The sequence below is a fragment of the Heloderma suspectum genome, chromosome 7 (genome assembly GCF_057233095.1).
Source record: "Heloderma suspectum isolate Gila_16-S chromosome 7, 16-S_ref, whole genome shotgun sequence".
In the NCBI taxonomy this organism is placed as follows: Eukaryota; Metazoa; Chordata; class Lepidosauria; order Squamata; family Helodermatidae; genus Heloderma; species Heloderma suspectum.
The window spans coordinates 42,078,242-42,098,360 of NC_139464.1; the positions used below are offsets into that span (position 1 = coordinate 42,078,242).

At 44.8% G+C, this 20,119-nt stretch overlaps 1 protein-coding gene across 2 annotated transcripts in view; it reads right to left on the reverse strand.

The window, feature by feature from the left end:
• Positions 1–19,678, reverse strand: part of MFNG (MFNG O-fucosylpeptide 3-beta-N-acetylglucosaminyltransferase) — a 38,929-nt gene extending 19,251 nt beyond the window's left edge. Inside the window, exons 1-5 of one of the 2 annotated variants that reach the window (XM_084811744.1) lie at positions 19,313–19,678; positions 15,036–15,084; positions 4,725–4,827; positions 3,616–3,769; positions 1,113–1,198 (exon numbers count right to left, since the gene is read on the reverse strand). In XM_084811744.1, coding sequence (XP_084667870.1) covers positions 1,113–1,198; positions 3,616–3,769; positions 4,725–4,827; positions 15,036–15,084; positions 19,313–19,666 — 746 coding nt within the window. In that variant the 5' untranslated portion in view covers positions 19,667–19,678. The remainder of the gene's footprint in view (positions 1–1,112; positions 1,199–3,615; positions 3,770–4,724; positions 4,828–15,035; positions 15,085–19,312) is intronic. The other variant, XM_084811745.1, reaches the window with a different exon arrangement.
• Positions 19,679–20,119: the final 441 nt, after the last annotated feature.

Sequence of the window (20,119 nt, forward strand, 5' to 3'; positions counted from 1 at the left end):
AGAGATAAGAGGTAAAACCAATTAAACAGCAAAAAAGTAGAAAAGTTTTATCTGTGTACCTAAAGGCTAATATTAATAAGGTGGTTTGGCTGGCAGGCTCTCCCTCAAAAGCATGTTCTGAAATTAGGGTCCACCACAGACAAGGCCCTGTTCCAGGCCGTACTATATTTTATTACAGTTGTGAAAGGAACCTGAAACCAGCCCTCTTTGGAAGATCTTAAAGAGCAGGGAAGTGCATATGCAAATTTCTGTCTTAGTTTAACTACCTTTGCATTTACACACTCATTCTCATTTACACAAACACATACACATCCTTGGCTGGGTATACCCTACATCAGTCTTCCCTAGCCTAACACCCTCCAGATGTGTTGGACTACAATTCCCATCAGCACCAAAGGCCATGCTGGCTGAGGATGATGGGGGTTGTAGTCCTACACATCTGGTTGGGGGAGGCTGCCCTACAGATTCATTCACATTTCTACAATTTAGACATACAGATGCCTTCCTCAAGATGCAGTGGAGACTAAGGCCAGATGTACACCCCGTGTCATATCATTACGATTCCTTTACGGTAATGCTATATCCCTCTTGTGCATTTATAACTTGTAGGACACACAGTGACATTTGTTGCAGTATATTGGATAATGTGGAATTTAAAAAGCAGGAAATAACACTACAGAAGCAGCACATTGAATATATAATGTGTCCCAACAGTTATTAGTGCACCTCAATACCGCTATAAAGCAGTAGTGTAGATCTAGCCAGAGACACATGCTTGTTTAGCACATGAACTCCCCCATTCACACCTATTAACCTCAGACCTGATTCACAAGTGCTCACAGTAGCATGATCATTGCTTTCCCCATGGTCCAGGCCAACTTGGCTGCAGTCATGTTTAATTTGGCCATCAGGGTGGCAAACTGTCGGGGTGGCACTTCCGACATGGGAGACCGATTCAGACTTAGCATTTGGGAATTTGATCTCACAACTGCCTAGAAACCCAACCACATGGAAGCACTGCAGGAAGCTATGAAATCAACCCTCAGACACATTCATATAGGATCTTCTGGTGATCAGACAAAGGTCTAATACCTACCAGCTTCATTGCTCACCTTGCCCAGGGAGCCATCTTGGTGGCCAGCTTCCTGCTGATACAGAATCCAGCTCCTCCAGTGGCAAACCAAAAATACACCGACTTCTGACAGGAGAAAAAGTGCGTATGGGTTATCTGATATTCCTGCCCCGAGTTACGCCTTCTTCAGCTTTCACCTGTTGAAACTGAAAAACCCCTGAGTAAACCCCTGAGTACGTCTGCCTCCATTTGGGTCAGTCGCCTCACAGACACACAAAGCTTCTTCCCCTTTTGCTCTCTGGGTGAAAGAGACACCCAGGATGCCTAATCGGTTCTTTCTACCCAACACAGGAGAAGTAACGAGGACATAGGTTTTCCAATGGTAGCACAATAAGCCAAACACATGGAATTCCGTATTAAGAACAAATACAATTTATTAAACACAAGAAGAGCTATATATACTATTATTAATAAATCTATGCTTGGTCCTAACCTATCTACTCTACCTCCTCTAAATCCTGGTTCCAGAACAAGATGTGGCCTCTTCAGTCCCTAAGGCCTTATCTGACTAACTAACCGGCAGCCCTCTTCTTTTAAAACCACACACAAGCCCCTCCCACCTTTCACTTACTCCCAAACATTCTTTGAACCCTAACTTACCTGGGTTACACTTAACAATGCAAGCATATACATAAATATAATAGGTGTCAGGGTGGACACTGAGCCCATAGAATCCCAGAGTAGTTCTGATTCTGAGGAAGAGCAGTCGCTCCTGGGAGAGGAGCGCGCTCCTCTTTCCCAGGGCCAACAGCTGACGGAAATTCCTCCCACCAGCATTCCTAGCTTAGATAGCAGTCCTGGGAGTGACAGAGCGCAGGAAGCAGACTTGGTGGACGCGCGACGCCGACGCAGAGAGCTGCGCCAAATGGAGGGCGCAGAAAGGAGGCATAGCGCCCAGTTGGCGCGCAAACAACAGCTGCGCCCAGAGGATCCAAGGGAAAAGGGGAGGGACTCTCCCTAGCCCTTAAGTTCAGGGGTCTGCCAGTAATTCCCTTTCAAACAGGGACCAACTGTTCCAACTTAGGGCATAGGTACTCTGCTGCTCATATCTAGTTGCTAACGGTAGAGTTGTTAAGTTGTAAAAGAAGAATAAAGCTTTGAAAGGAATCCCTTTGTTTGCGTCTGGACTTGGCTACTGGATTAGACTGAGAGAGGCCTCCAAGGAGCCCTTGACAATAAGCAATAGAACAAGCATATGTTACAGGTTACAATAAGACAGGATGATCAGAAGGTAGATCAGGATCTACTGATCCCCAGGGGCATTGCAGCAGAGCTGCAGCAGATCAGTAAAGGGATCCAACTCCTAATGGTTGAACAACAGAGAAACAAAAGACCTTTCCCTGCCCCCCTAAATCAGGAAACTAAGAAAGCTTGGAGGCAAACAGGAGTAGACGTGCGTGCAAACGCCAGTTCTGGTACTGACAATGAATTCCAGAGGCACTTTGTTCCTCAGCTCTATGTCCCTCTACCTGAGCCACAATTTTGCACTTGGCTCTGGCTAGTGGACCTCAGGTTGCTGGTGGAAAACAAAGTAGATCTAAACTCTACCCATCTCTGCAACAAGACACTGGCTTCTGAAGAGAGAAAGAGGGCCATAAGCTACACATGAGAATAGTGCATGTCACTCTATATGTAGGAAGGTGGTTTGGTTTTTGAAAAAAAAAAAAAAAGTACAGGCAGGCAGGGCAGGGGTGGGGAGAACCTGACATTGTACTGACCTGGTCTGCATGATCAAAACAGCCCACCATGGGCTGCAGCACATGCTGGTGTGTGCTGGGCAGGTTTTGAATATTCAAGGCCCAGCCATGGCTTGTTGTCCAAACCCAGGGACCACGAACAAGAGATCATGGGTTGTTTAACCCTTGCATAACACGTGGTCCCCAGGCTCCGACTACACCACAAACCGTGGCCAGGGCTTGAATATTGAAAATGGCCACCAGCACATGCCACGATGGGCTGTTTGATCATGCGAACTGGCCCATTATTTATTTCTAGGTGCTTCTTTGCTTCACAACTACATCCTGTTTCTAACTCAACCATCAAGTGCCTGTGAAGTGCCCAACTAGGGTTGCCAGACCCAGGCCCCAAGAGAGCTCTTACATCTTCAAGAGTCACATAGAGAGAATTCCACCAGACGCCGCTACTCCTGTCATTGTGAAAGGGGAAAGCTACATTTGGTATAAGTTTCTCGTCTATGCAGCTCTGAAAAAGTGCAAGAGGTCCATCAGAGTCCAGCTGTGGCAATCCTGTGCCCAATTTATTTAATTAATTAATTAATGTGTTTATCTGCCTCCTCCCAGTTGCCACAGAACTACCCTCTGCTCCATCTATGTCTCTTCACTCTGATGCAATGGGACCACTTTGGAAACACCAATAAATTAACTTCTTTTTTAAGAAAAAAACAACTCCTCACTGCCTTTAGAATTCCCAGCCTGCCAGCCTGCTGCTTAGTCCTACCTGGGTAAAAAAAGGATTGGACTTACTGTCTGGTTGTTAGGCAAGTTTTCTGAGGCATGAATTGGCTTATCCAAGCTGGGCTTCCCAATGTAAACATCGTGGTCTGGAGAATAAGAAGACAAGAGCTTCAGCAGAGCCTGTGGGTTTAGGTAATTATCATCATCAAGGTGGCAAAACCAGCTGGAGAAAAATAAGGAGAGATACACAACCAGTAAGTGCAAGAAGGGATATGATTTCCATCGTACTGTTGTTGCCAGCTGTTGAACAATCTTTGGTCTCCATCCCACCAGCTAAATCTAGGCTTCACTTAATCCATGCATGCTAGAAATGCATTGCTGCTCTCACTGAGGGCCAAAGCAGATGCTCTGTAAATACGTAACATGCAGCTACATATCTGGTTTTGCTTTAGTTAATTTAGTCATCAGTCCTGGGATGTTTTATTGTCAGTTATTAAAATTGTTTAGGTGTGTGCATGTTGTCCGTTTATATGTTTCTATGTAAATAGCTTTTATATTATGTACACTATTGTATTCTTAAGGTTTTTAATCTTTGTAAACTGCCCAGTGAGCTTTGGCTATTGGGTGGTATAGAAATGAAATGAAATTACAAGCACGCACCGGGGGCGGGGGGTGATTCTTATCAGAAATAACGCACAAGAAGCAGGGAGGTTTACGTCTTTACTCCCCAGTGCAATTGGAATGAAATCACACACACACACACACACAGAGAGAGAGAGAGAGAGCGCGCTAGAATGCAGAGAAAAACATTCTCATTGTCTTTCAGAAATCTAACCCTGGTATTCACAACGCCAGTGCACCACCTGGAACAAACTGAAGATTCCTCCAGAGTCCATGTTCATCAGGTGGAGTTGTCTCCCCAAACTGTCTGTGTAAGTGCTGTTTGCATGACCCCAAATCGCCCCAATTAGTGGAGCCCTCCTAAGCCATTTTGCAGAGGCAGTTTGAATATTAAGTTTTGGACAATTAGTCTACGGGAACCCTACTATGGAGCAAGTATTCATATTTATTGACAACATTCATACGCCAATAAATAACTGTCAAGTTCCCATGAAGCTCAGTGGTAAACTGACTCCCTCCCTCATTACATCTCCCAACTTAAGTGAGTGTTTGCTCACCTCAAGCCGCTAGCTAAAAATGCATCAAACTCAGACGCCATTTTGCAGGAAAGTGCTGGGTGGCTGTGCTCCGCAGAGCAGTTTGTGAATATCACATGATCGCCTAATAGGAAAAGAAGCAGAGCTCTAGTTATGGTGGACATGTGCCCTACATTACAGAGGACAGTCCTCTATTTGCAGAGCTGTCAATCTTCTATTGAAAGGCATTCTTTATTTGAAGGACTGCCCAGTCCAACTCTGGCTTAAAAAAGGCTGTGACCAGGTGACCTGTGTGCCTGCTCACCTGTGTGCCTGCTCAGCCAGGTGCTAACTGCAGATGGGCAGTACAAGGCCCCTGTTCTCCCATCATATAGTTCTTTAAGAAGGGAAAGCAGGGGCCTTGAAATTGCCCATCCACAGTTAGCACCTGGCTGAGCAGGTACATGGGTTATCCCACTATGGTGAGATGTACTGGATTTCTATTTAAATTATAGTAATTATTTCTAAATTTGCATCTCTATATATTTTTATTTATTTATTTATTAAATTTCTTAATCACCCATCTGGCTCGTCACCTGGCCAATCTGGGTGATGTACAGCAGTACAAACAGTCTAAAACAGTAAAATAAACATTAAAACATATTCTAAAAATATCCTAACCCACCCCAAATCCCTGCCTGAACTACCAAGTTTTCAATGCGTGGTGGAAGCTCATTAAAGAGGGGACATGGCGGAGTTCCCTAGGGAGGGAGTTCCAAAGAGTGGGGGCCACCACAGAGAAGGCGCTCTCCCTCATCCTCACCAGCCTAGCTGTCCTGGCTGATGGGACAGAGAGAAGGCCATCTGAGGCTGATCTTGTTGAGTGGCCTGTCTCGTGTTGCTGGAGGCGCTCCTTGAGATAGGCTGGGCCAGAACCATATAGGGGTTTAAAGGTCAATACCAACACCTTGAATTTGGCCTGGAAAACAACCGGTAGCCAGCGCAACTCCTTCAGCACTGGAGTGATGTGATGATGCTGGCAGCTGCCTTTAATCAGGTGAGCCACTGACTAACCAGCTGCAGCTTCTGAACCATCTTCAAGGGTAACCCCACGTAGAGCACATTACAGTAGTCTAGACAAGAGGAGACCATTTATATATCAATTAGCATATGCTAATTCTATTCAGCCCCTTCATGGATCACTGCCTTGTTGTGGCAAAGGGGCTTGTGTAACTCAGTGAAGCCATAAGCTATGCTATGCAGGGCCACCCAAGACGGACAGGTCATGGCGGAGAGTTCTGATAAAATGTGGTCCACAGGAGAAGAAAATGGCAACCCACTCCAGTGTTCTTGCCAAGAAAACCCCATGGAACATATCACAAGGCTAAAAGATATGACACCAGAAGATGAGCCAGAAGGTGTCCAATATACTACTGGGGAAGAGCAGAGGGAATTTCCAAGTAGTGCCAGAAAGAATGAAGCGGCTGGGCCAAAGCCGAAGGGACACTCGGCTGTGGATGTGTCTGGTGGTGAAAAGAAAATCCAATGCTGTAAAGAACAATATTGTTTAGGAACCTGGAATGTCAGATCAATGAATCAAGGTAAGCTGGAGGTGGTCAAACATGAGATGGCAAGATTGAACACGGACATCTTGGGAATCAGCGAACTAAAATGGACAAGCATGGGCGAATTTAATTCAGGTGACCATCATATCTACTACTGTGGGCAAGAATCCCTTAGAAGAAATGGAGTAGCACTCATAGTCAACAAAAGGGTGGGAAAAGCAGTACTGGGGTACAATCTCAAAAACGATAGAATGATCTCAGTACGAATCCAAGGCAAACCATTCAACATCACAGTAATTCAAGTCTATGCCCCAACCACTGAGGCCGAAGAAGCTGAGGTTGATCGGTTCTATGAAGACCTACAACACCTTCTAGAACTAACACCAGAAAAAGATGTCCTTTTCATCATAGGGGATTGGAATGCTAAAGTAGGAAGTCAAGAACTCACCGGGATAACAGGCAGGCATGGCCTTGGTGTACAAAATGAAGCAGGACAAAAGCTAATAGAGTTTTGCCAAGAGAACACGCTGATCATAGCAAACACGCTTTTCCAACAGCACAAGAGGCGACTCTACACATAGACATCACCAGATGGTCAATATCGAAATCAGATTGATGATGTCCTTTGCAGCCAAAGATGGAGAAGCTCCATACAGTCAGTACAAACAAGACCTGGAACTGACTGTGGCTCAGATCATGAGCTTCTTATTGCAAAATTTTGGTTGAAATTAAAGAACATAGGGAAAGCCACTAAACCATTCAGGTATGACCTAAATCATATCCCTTATGAATATACAGTAGAGGTGAGGAATAGATTTCAGGGATTAGACCTGATAGACACAGTGCCTCAGGAACTATGGACGGAGGTCCGTAACATTGCTCAGGAGGCAGCAACTAAATCCATCCCCAAAAAAAAGAAATGCAAGAAAGCAAAGTGGCTGTCTGATGAGGCTTTACAAGTAGCTGAGGAAAGAAGGGAAGGGAAAGCAAGGGAGAAAGGGGAAGATATACCCAACTGAATGCAGATTTCCAGAGAATAGCAAGGAGAGACTAGAAGGCCTTCTTAAATGAACAATGCAAAGAAATCAAGGGAAAAAATAGAATGGGAAAGACTAGAGATCTTTTCAAGAAAATCGGAGATCTCAAGGGAACGATTTGTGCAGAGACAGCCATGATAAAGGACAAAGAAGGCAGGGACCTAACAGAAGCAGATGAGATTAAGAAGAGGTGGCAAGAATACACAGAAGAACTATACAGGAAAGATCTGAATGTCCCTGATAGCCATCATAGTGCGGTCACAGAACTTGAGCCGGACATCCTAGAGGGTGAAGTCAAGTGGGCCTTAGGAAGAATTACTAACAACAAAGCTAGCAGAGATGACAGTCTTCCAGCTGAGCAATTTAAAATCCTAAAAGATGATGCTGTTAAAGTGCTGTACTCAATATGCCAACACATTTGGAACACTCAACAGTGGCCACAAGACTGGAAAAGGTCAGTTTACATTCCAATTCCAAAGAAGGGCAACGCCAAAGAGTGTTCAAACTACCGTACAACTGCGCTCATTTCACATGCCAGCAAGGTTATGCTCAAAATCCTACAAGCTAGGCTTCAGCAGCATGTGAACCGAGAACTACCAGAAGTACAAGCGGGGTTTCGAAGAGGCAGAGGAACTTGAGATCAAATAGCCAACATTCGCTGCATCATGGAGAAAGCAAGAGAATTCCAGAAAAATGTCTATTTCTGCTTCATTGACTACACTAAAGCCTTTGATTGTGTGCATCACAACACACTGTGGCAAATTCTTAAAGAGATGGGAGTACCAGACCACCTTACCTGTCTCCTGAGAAACCTGTATGAGGGTCAAGAAGCAACAGTAAGAACCGGACATGGAACAACCGATTGGTTCAAAATTGGGAAAGGAGTATGACAAGGCTGCATATCACCCTGTTTATTTAATTTATATGCAGAGTACATCATGAGAAATGCCAGGTTGGATGAATCAGAGGTCAGAATTAAGATTGCCGGGAGAATTATCATCCACCTTAGATACGCAGACGATACCACCCTAATGGCAGAAAGCGGAGAGGATCTAAAGAGCCTCTTGTTGAGGGTGAAAGTGGAGAGTGCAAAAGCTGGTTTGAAACTCAACATTAAAAAAACGAAGATCATGGCATGTGGCCCCATCACTTCCTGGCATATGGAAGGGGAAGAAATGGAAGCAGTGACAGATTGTATTTTCTTGGGCTCCAAGATCACCGCAGATGGCGACTGTAGCCATGAAATTAAAAGACGCTTGCTCCTTGGGAGGAAAGCTATGGCAAACCCAGACAGCATAGTAAGAAGCAGAGACATCACCTTGCCGACAAAGGTTCTTATAATCAAAGCTATGGTTTTCCCAGTAGTGATGTATGGCTGTGAGAGCTGGACTATAAGGAAGGCTGAATGCCGAAGAATTGATGCATTCCAATTGTGGTGCTGGAGAAGACTCTTACGAGTCCCCTGGACTGCAAGGAGGTCAAATCAGTCCATCCTAAAAGAAATCAACCCTGAGTGCTCATGGGAAGGACAGATACTGAATCTGAAGCTCAAATATTTTGGCCGCCTAATGCAAAGGGAAAAGTCACTGGAAAAAACCCTGATGCTGGGAAAGACTGAAGGCAAAAGGAGAAGGGGACGGCAGAGGATGAGATGGCTAGATAGCATCACCGATGCAATGAATATGAACTTGAGCACACTCCAGGAGAGAGCAGAGGATAGGAAGGCCTGGTGTGCTATGGTCCATGGGGTCACGAAGAGTTGGACATGACTTAACGACTCAGATCTATTCAGATCTTTGTCCTCTTCTGTAGTATTGCATTTTCTGTTCTTTAGCAATGTCTAAGTGGCCAACCTACCGTGGATAAGCACTGATGCCTATCCTGACGTACGAAAAACATCTTGAACATAAAGACTTTTTCTCTCAACATGACGAGGAAAGGAGAAACGTGGGGTTTCCCCAGATGGTCAACCAATGCAACCTTAAAGGTCATTTTAGTGCCATATGTCTCCAAGTCTCCCGTAACACAATATCAATGACAACTAGTGTGGCATACCAGTTAGGGCAGGGATGGGGAACCACTTTTGGCCCGAGGACTGAACTGGCCCCAGGCCGGAACACCAAGAACCACATGCCAGCAGTGGTTCCACCCCGAAGTGAGTGGAGTCACTGCTGACATGCCCTCCGCCACACATCTCCACACAGAGAGAGAGAGAGACATTCATACACAGAGACATATTCACACAGGCATACACATACCCCATTCACACATAGGCACACCCTATCCACACACATCCCATTCTCTCTCTCTCTCTCTTTCTCTCTCACTCACACACACACACACACACACACACTCACTCACATACACACCATATCTCCTGTACCACACACATCTACAGTTCTAACAGTCTGAGTGTTTGGCTAGGACTGAGGTGGCCCTCTTTCTAAAACAAGGGTGGGCAACTTGTGGCCCTCGAAATGTTTTGGCGTACAACTCCCATCAGCCCTAGCCAGCATAGTCAATGATGAGGGATGATGGGAGTTTCAGGCCAAAACCTCTGGAGAGCCATGTCAGGGTGGACACTGAGCCCATAGAATCCCAGAGTAGTTCTGATTCAGAGGAAGAGCAGTCGCTCCTGGGAGAGGAGCGTGCCCCTTTTTCCCAGGGCCCACAGCTGACAGAGATTCCTCCCACCAACATTCCTAGATTAGAAAGCAGTCCAGGGAGTGACCCAACACCGATAGCAGACTGGTTGGATGCGCAGCGCAGACGCAGAGAGCGACGCCAAATGGAGAGCGTGGAAAGGAGGCATAGCGCCCGGTTGGCGCTCAAAGAACGGTTGCGCCCAGAGGATCCAAGGGAAAAGGGGAGGGATTCTCCCTAGTCCTTATATTCAGGGGTCTGCTAGTAATTGCCTTTCAAACGGGGACAAACTGTTCCAACTTAGGGCATAGGGATGCTGCTGCTCAGATCTAGTTGCTACCTGTAGAGTTGTAAGTTGTGAAAGAAGAATAAAGCTTTGAAAAGAATCCCTTTGTCTGTGTCTGGACATGGCTACTGGATTAGACTGAGAGAGCCCTCCAAGGAGCCCTTGACAGGCCACAAGTTGCCCACGCCTGTTCTAAACCTTCCTCAGCCATGAAGCTTGCTGGATGACCTTGGCCCAGTCACTCTCTCTTAGCCTAACCTACCTCAGAGCGTTATTGTGAGAATGAAATGGTGGGAGCCAAGTACACTACCTTGAGCTCCCTGGAGAAAAGCTGAGATATAAATGTAATAAATAAACCAGTTGGTGCCAGTGGAGGCTGGTGGCTCCCATGTCAGTGGGGCAGTTCTGACTGGTTCTGACTGAAACCTAGAGTGAATTACTGTGCCACTGACATAAAAGCCATGAGCCTCCACTCACTCGTATATGGGGAGGGTGGGAAAAGCCACGTTGCGGTTCATGGTTTAAAATAAGCAATAGGACTATAGTAGAGTGCATAGCTACAGAAACAAGCAGGAGCAAATATTGCCACAATGGCTACCTACCAAGCTCGAGTAAGCCTAGTTTCCAAAAGGTCACCATGTTGAAGAAGGGACATGTCCTACTTTACAGAATACTGTCTGAACAGCTATCCAGTCCAATTCCAGTTTAAAGATAAAGAACCATCAGAAGGGAGAGCCAGCAGGGGCCTTGAAGATGCCCATCAACACAACAGACTGAGCAGGCACATGGGTCACCTGGTCACAGCCTGCCCCGCTGTGGTGAGATGTGTTGTATTTCTATTTAAATTATAGCAATTATTTCTCTACTTGGCATCTATACATACACATTTGCATGTGCCGTTTTATGCAAATCTGTGTCCTCTTTTGTCCTCTTTTTTGGTGATACTTAAGTGTTCAGATTAAACAGCTCATAGGCATTAGATGGGCACTCCTGAGCTGGAGTTGTAAAGTGGGGGGGAAATCTCTTTCTTTCTCCTTTCTTGATTTCACAACAGGCTAGGATGCATAAAGGGGGATTGAACCAATAGTTCAGAACTGTAGTCCAATGTTTATGCAATGTGCAACATTGATTTTTTTAAAAAAAAAATTGTTGTTGAATACTCCATAAAAATATTGATTGCAAAAACAGGCAGGAGAGGGTTCACTCAGCACTGTGTGTTTTTTTAAGAAATCAGATAATGGCATGGTGGGCGGGGGGGGGGGGGAGTTTACTGCTGGTCATCATTCTTCTCCCAGGCACGACTTGAGGGGTGCTGATGACACTTGCCCAATTACCTTATGCACAGTAATTACATTAGTAATGATAGCACTAGCCAGGAGAAGAATCTCATTTTCTCAGCAACAAGATACTGAGGTTCTGAGTGCTGGGAAAATGAGATATATCCTCAACAGAAGCACTATCTAGCAACTCCTGCAACAAATGAGGAGCATATGAAGAGCCCTGCTAGATCACGCAAAAGGCCTATCTAGTCCAGCATTCTGTTCACACAGTGGCCAGCCAGATACCTGTGGGAGGCCCACAAGTAGGACATGAGTGCAACAGCACCCTCCCACCCATGTTCCCCAGCAACTGGTCATCAGAGGCATACTGTCTCTGAATCTGAAGGTAATATATAGTCACCAAGACTAGTAGCTATTGATAGCCTTATCTTCTATGAATTTGTCTAATCCCCTTTTAAATCTGTCCTAAGAGCATCTCTACACCAGCCTAAAATCCTGCATTTAAAACTGGGCTTTCTGCTTCTGTTTTAAATGGAGGATCATAACAGACTCCCTTTACTCATGCTTCCTTTTCCCCCTCCCCTTGCCTCCTTCTTCTCCCCCTTATCTGAGTCTTCCATATATTTCATTGATCTAGCTCTTCTTGCGGCTTTTCCTTTTTCACGGAGGGAACTCAAGCGGTACACAAGTGGGGCAATTTGATAGCTCATTATCGCCGATCTATTTAAAAACGGAGTAAGGGTCATTTAGTGCAGGAGACACCCTGGAGGTTAACGGCATCATCTCAAGGGCCCACAAACTTCCGTGAGTGAGCAATCTCAATAGCAGGATAAAAGCTCCGTGTGAAGAAGCCCTGAATCTCATGGTAGCTAATTTCATCATTTTGTGCTGTGTGAAGAAGTACTTCCTTTTATCTGTCCTGAGTCTCCTGCAAATCAGCTTCATGGGATGATCCAGTGTTCTAGTATTAAAATAGACACAAAAATCTCTCTATATCCACTTTCTCCACACCATGCATAGTTTTGTACACCTCTGTCATGTCTCACCTTATTCACTGTTTTTTTTCTAAGCTAAAGAGCCCCAAACCTTGTAGCCTTTCCTCCCAGAGGAGTTGCTCAGGTTCCCTCATCATTTTGGTTGCCCTTTTGTGCACTTTTCCCAACCCTATGATGCATTTTTAAATGCTCCCAAGATTACCTACCAATTTAAAATCATTCTTTTTAAACTCAGTGCAGTACTTAATACCATTTAGATAGGACTTCTATTTATCAAACACAAGTTCTTTGTTTAATAAATGCAGATTTCCTTCATTCTTGGAGGTGGGGGAGGTTGCCCATTAGTTCAAAGTTTCTGGAGAACTATACAAGCTATGATAAATGAAATTACTGATTATTTGAAACCTGAAGATCCAAAAATAGTTTTGTTATGTTACCTTAAGGGCTTTGTCAATGAAACAGATTTGGATTGAAACTGGTGATAAATCTTTCTGCAGCCACGCCATGTATAGCAGCTAATTGGGGTGGGGGGAGCTGTAACTCCCTCAGTTTCTGAATGGTATCATAAGATCTGCACCATTGTACTCATGTCTAAATTAACTCATTACAAAAGGACTCGAGAGGGCGTTCAGCCAGATACTGTTACTGAAAGATGGTTATTGTTTAGGTTTTCATGATAGAATAAAATTTACTTAATTTGAAGGTGAGCAGCTCACAACAAATTGGGCTGATTCTGTAAGGACTTTCCAGATTCAGTCAAGGTTTGGATGTTTCATTTATTTATTTGTTTGTTTGTTTTTGTTGTTGTTGTTGTTGTTGCAAATTTATTTAAAATACAAAGAAAGATATAATGATAAAGAAAAGGAATAACAGACTATATTTTCATTATATCATAGGAAAGAAAATGAAAATGAAAACATATTCTGTGTTATTCCTTTTCTTTATCATTATAACTTTCTTTGTATTTCATATTTTTAAATAAATTAACAACAACAGATAGATAGATAGATAGATAGATAGATAGATAGATAGATAGATAGATAGATAGATCAGCCAAACCTTGACTGAATCTGGAAAGTCCTTACAGAACCAGCCCAATTTGTTGTGAGCTGCTCGCCTTCAAATTAAGTAAATCTGCATAGATTTGCTTCTATAATTTTTTCTGCTTCTGCACATTATTAGGAATGAAAAAGTGCTGTGCTGGAAACTGAAGTCTACTTCCTCATCACTGGAAATCTTGCTAAGCACCCTACCCTTACCCATCCTGCCTACTGAGATTTCACCGAACATTGCTCCTATGCTTTAGTCAGACCTTATCTTTATAGCCTTAAGGGCTAGAAACTTGCTTTTCTATATAAAGCATCATCTGCAATTTTCAGGATGTTGAATTCTGTGCCCAATATCAAATTTCACCCTTGTTCAGAATACTGTTATGTTTCTCCTAGCAGTGAGAAGTGGCAGGGTGCAACGCGTACCCACGTTTGGTTTTCTTTTGGAAGGAGGTCACTGGAGGCCTAAAGACATTTTGTAATATTTGACTTTATTTACAAATCTACTGAGCATAGGTGAAGGCTAGCTAGGTGAGCACTTATGCATTATGAAATAAACCATGAAATGCATATCCAACCAAGAGGACAAAAGAGGACACAGTTCTGCATAAAATTTGCATGTGCTAATTTACACGTATAGATGCACATTTAGAAAGAATTGCTATAATTAAGTAGAAATACATCTCAGCGTCGTAGGGGGGCAGGGACCAGGTGAGCTGTGCTCCTGCTCAGTGTGCTGCCCAGGTGCTCCCTGAGGATGGGCAACTGCAGGGCGCCTGCTCTCCCTTCTTACAGCTCTTTATCTTTAAACTGGACTTGGACCACATAGCCCTTCAAATAGAGGACTTTTCTCGGACAGCCCTTCAAACAGAGGATTGAATATCCTGGGCTATTAACACTGCATTGTTAATAGCCCAGTCAAGTCCATGACCCTAGCCAGGTATTGCCTTAAGACAAACCCACGTTGATACTCCTATGCAGAGAAATCAGATAGCAAAATCCACAACAATACATACAGGGCCCACTTTTCAATCCACTCTGTATGGCAAATGAGAAAGGCCCCTTGGTCAGGAACGTAGGAAGCTGCTTTATATTAAGTCAGACAACTGGTCCACCTAGCTCAATATTATCTACACCAGGGCTGGGCAGAAGGTAGATATCTAGATGTTTGGGACTTCAATTCCCAGAAGCCCCTGCCAGCATGGCCAATGGTCAGGAATGCTGGGAGTTGACGTCCAGAACATCTGGAAATCTACTTCCTGCCCACCCGTGATCTATACTGACTGGCAGCGTTTCTCCAGGGTTTCAGACACTGGTCTTTCCCAGCCCAAATTGGAGATGCTGGGGATCGAACCTGGGGCCTTCTGCATACAAAGCATGTGCTCTGCCCTTCCCCAATGTCAGCCATGTAAGGATGCTATTAAGCAAGGAGGGATTCCGATACTCAGCACACAGAAGTCAGTTAGCCAGTGTTGTGCAATGCCAAAGGCCGGATTACCCAGTTTTTCCTGCAGCTTGTCATCTTCTTTATCTGTGAAGACATATGTCTGTCAAAAAGAAGAGAGAGGGATTATTCCAGTGCCTAAAAGTTGCTGATTTCCAAACATGCCATCCAATGACAAGTGACATAACCCTCTCTGCTATGGGTGTGCATCATCTGAGATGCATTATTACTAAAGTAAAGTACAGCATGAAGTGCTTTTGATGCTCAGAAAGTGTTTCCATCTGTACAAATGGAATAATAATGCCCCCATCTCACAGGGATTCTGTGAAATAAAAGTTGTAACGAGTTTGGATATTTTTAAAGTGCTATATGATTACTGAAAATGAGCATCTGCCCCAGCTTTTTTGCAAAGATTGAGAGAGAGACTTCTCTTTACAGATTAATAGATAGCCCATTTTTTATTATTTTTAAATCTGGTCCTTTGGCAGCTTGTATGTTCAAATTTCAACTCTTTTGAAACTGGTTTTTAATTAACATGACTTTTCCCAAAGAACTATTGTGGCTTTGAGAGGGAGCTGGTTATTCTCTGCAGCAGATCCCTAATATCTTCATGGAACAACAAGGGTGGGGGGAGGGGGTTGAGCTGGGTGCCTTGCTCATTCAGTAGGTTTGAAACTGGTTTACAAATATATCATGTAGATCAGGGCTAGCTCCAGGTCTGAATACAGCCAAGCACCCACTACTGGGTCCTCAGCCATAGATTTATGTGGTAGCAGCAGTAGGCAGCCATTTTAAATTTCCCATAAGGCCCCAGGGCAGGCATCAGCACCAATGGGCTCTGCCCAGACACCAGCCCCATCAAATGGCTAGGACTGCTTTATGCTGATTCTGTTGGGCTTGGTGTAAGATATGGGGCACTGTTGTAGAACAGATGCATTTATATATAATGATATTGAGCTTCTTGGACTGAAGAGTTTGGTCTGATCCAGTGTCCCTAAATAACTTATGAGCCCAAGGGGTGACCATCAAATAGAGTGTTTGTCCCCTGAGAATCCAGCCTTGATGTTCGTAAGGTATCCAACAGCAGAATGAACAGAAGCTTTGTGGTAAAAGGAAACTTGAGTTTAGAAAAGAACATCTGTTTGTGTGTAAAAGATGTATAAGTTCCCTGCTGTTTCCCAACCCTCCTCCTCTCCCCCCCCCCAGTCCTTCCCAGCTCCTCTTCATTGCATTATGTGGCATTTTCTCCCATCCCAAGGGCAAGAGTGGGGATCACGTCCAGCAAAGAATAGCTCCTCTCAAGCGGAAAATGGGCTTTCAAGAAGCCAAGGGGACTGAAAGAGAGCAGGACAAGCCTTAAACAATCTCCCCACCAGCTGCCTGCGGGCTGGTTAAACACTGTACTTGCATCAGGGATTGAATGAAGAGCAAAGTCATTCAGACAGTGGCCAAGGCATGTGGCCCTTCCCTTTGGCCTGGCTGTGGCAAGGCCTTTTTACGTATCCAGCTTGGCTATTATTGTGATTCTCTTGTTTCCAGAAGACTGAAGGAGGTGAGGGACAATGATCAAGGTGAGGAAGCAGGAAAAAGCAACAAAAATATGAAGCAGGACAACACACTTTTGCTGGGAATGTAACAGGGCTGATTGAGTGAATATGGTGAATTTGTAAGTTGCTGACTGGAGATGTGAATTTCTAACCATATGTCAGTCAGAGCTGTGTCCACCTCTGAAGGAGCATTAAGTGCTGATATCCTGGCATACTATCTGTGTGCACATATGAATTCCTAAGCCTGTTTCACACATTACTACAGGCAATCCTGAGTCTGCCAAAGAGCCAGCAAATTCCATCTCCCTTATGAGTGTATCCGTATAAAAATATGTCTTTGCGAATGTGTCTTGTCATGTCTACACTTTACTTTTTTAATGTGCACACCTAAATGTAATATGTACATAAAGAATAAGTGTTTAGGAAAGCCAGCGTTTCTCTCACCTCTGTCTTCAATAACCATCTGGGGTCATTGCTACATACACACACACACGTGTGTGTGTGTGTGTGTGTGTGTGTATCACATAACTAGTGTGGCCACTTACACATCACCTAAAAAAGAGGAAATGCATTGAGGAAAAAGGTAGCGCAGATTTGCATAATATTTGCATATGCTAATTCATCCATATAGATGCATATTTAGAAATCATTCCTATAATTTAAATAGAAATATAATACATCTCACCATAGTGGAGAAGAGTGACTAAGGGCACAATACTATGTGTGTTTAGATAGGAATAAGTCCTACAACTCCCAGCATGCCCTCCCAGCCAGTCATGCTGTCTGGGGCATGCTGGTGGTTGTAGGACTTTTTTTCTATCTAAGGACACATAGGATTGTGTCCTAAGTGGCCTGTGTGTCTACTCAGTCCACTGTCCAAGTGCTGCTACTGTAGACAGGCAACTTCAAGGCCCTGCTGACTCTTCCTCATTAGGGTTCTTTGACTTCAAACCAGACCTGGTCTGGGCAGCCCATCAAGTAGGGGACACCTTCAAATAGAGGGCTGTTCTCTGACAGGTCTCTAAAATAGAGGACTATCCTCTGTAAAGTAGGACATTTTCAACCAGCCTTGTTGAGTCACGACAGACACCATTCGTTCAACCCACCTGTCTTGACCACATCCAGCCTGTCTCGGTAACCATTCCTGACTGATTACTCTCCACCCTGACTGGTAGCCTTTCTGGAGCAAAATGTCCCACTTTGGGAAAGTCTTTGACTGAAGCACCCATGACAGCATACTCTAACCAAAGGCACCATCTACAGCTAATCCGTCTTGTTTGAAAGTCTGGTGTGACTTACAGCAGAGTTGCCTTATATAGAGAAAATGTGGCAACACAGCATTTAGTATTAGAAGCAATAAACACAGGCTAGAGCCAGTTTAGAAGAAGTTCAAATCAGCTTACGTTATTAGTGCTTTTATATACATCGTCAGAGAAGGCAATCTAACACTGTTTAACTACAAGCACCCCCAAAAGCTGGGTGCATGAGTGAAAATAAGCAAAGGCATGAGATATGGTTGCTTGCTTCCTCTCTGGAGAGACCACATGGTGCTTGTTGCAGAGGCAAGAGGAGAAGAAGGAAAAGGAAGGGGAGGGAACAAGAAATAGGAACTGAACAAGCTGTAGGATATTCTCTATTACCCTAATGTCTGGAACCATGTGGAGTTGTTCCTGTTATCCAACAGTTCTATATAAGTAAATATGGTAAGGAGGACCTAAGAGAGCTCTGACTGAGGGACCAGCTTGACCAAGGAGAGGAAACACACTTAAAAACAGGGTACATCTTCACCAGGCACCCCCAAAAACACAAGCAGCATGAAGAGCTTGAGAATTTAAGCTTAGTGGTGAGGCAAAACGACCATCCTGCTCTGCGTTCCCGTCCCTCATGATCAATCTGCTTCAGATCTATGTGGTTTGCTCCCTCAGTTTGCTTTGAGGTTCACTGGGAAACATTGATGTTACTTTTCCTGGGCAAAATAAAATGATGGATGAGATAGATCAGCAGCAGAATAATGAACAGTAGAAGGGCTAGAATACCCAAGGAGCTGCAAGCAAGCGGATTCGTGGTGGCAGGGCATTTGCTCTGCATCTGCTTAACACAGGGGTGTGAACCTTAGGCCCAGGGGCCAAATCCTGCCCTCCTGGTTCCCACTCTAGTCCTCCTGGGTTCCCCAGATGGCCACACCCCCTTCCCATGATCCTGTGCCCTTTGCCCCAACCGCCAATCATTTGGGGGTTTCCTGGCTTTGGGTGGTTCCTTCCCCGTCCAAAAAGGTTGAAATGCCCCTCCTAAGACTTAGCTACTGGCAGTAACAGCTTTAAGCTAAACTATGCTGGTATTTTGTCCCCATCCATTTTGCCTTCAAGAATCTGCCCCCGAATAGCTTCTCCGAAATGGAATTTGGCCCTCGGGCTGAAAGGGGTTCTGCACTAGACTCTAGAGTAAGGCCCTAAGCCTTGGGCCAGTCATCGTCTCCTAGCTTCACCTACCTTGCAGGGTTGTTCTGAAGATAAAATGGGAACCATGAATGACACTCTGAGCTCTTTGGAGGAAGAGCAGGATGTAAAGGTAATTAATAAATAAATAAATAAATAAATCAGTGAGTGCATTTAAGATCCCCACAAAAACAACTCCATGCAGAATCATCTGTAGTAGAAAAATATCTCTATACTGTTCTTTGCAGAAATCATTAAATTCCTCCAGATACCCCTTGGCCTCTGGTTTCAAGGTTGAGGAAGACTGCAAAATTGTCCATTCAATCCTCCCTCTTGCCCTCATACCAACCTGCTCTTTGACCCGGGATATCCATGTATTCAGCAGCAATCCCATCCTGGTGTGGTGGAACTTCTGGGTTGTCTTTACAGCAATGAAGAGTTCAGCAAGCAACAGGCCTTTCCCAACAGTGGAATGCACTACGCGGGCCTTGCGTTTTTCATGCTCTGGCACCCTGCTGCTACTGCGGTCCACCACATCCACCAATGTCTTCTCCTGCTGCGCCCATTGACTGGATGACCCCCCTGCAAGCCTTTGGTTGCTGATTGCTTTCTCCTGGATGCCATAATGCTTCACAGAGAGGAGCACCGTGCTCACAAGAAGGAGAACAACTCCAGAGAAGGCCCGGATGAGATGGCGGTGCATCGCTCCCTGCTTTGATCCCAGGGTGAGGAGACCAAGAGGGTCCCCAAATCTCCCTTCTTGCTTCAGTGCCTGCAGTGCAAATGCTGTTCTACGCCTTCCCCTTGGAAGGGGAACGACACTGATATGAGCGAGCACACAGGCAGAGAAACCTGGGTAAGGAAGGAATACTCCCGGAATGCAAGAGGGGGGGACCCGGGTGGGACTTTGAGGCTCTTAAAGCTGAAACTACCAAAGAGCTCTGTCTCACTTTCCCACCCCCACCCACACCTAAGGGTATGGGGAAGCCTCCAGGGTAGAGACACCACAGCTAGGGAGACCTGATTTTCCAGATAGCAGAGGGCAAGTGACAGACACCTTGCTGGGTCCCCCCCTCTTGAAAGGACTCTTCAAGAGGACCGTGAAGCCTGAGAACCCAAAAAGACACAGCTCTGGGCTCCATCTGAAGTCACACAG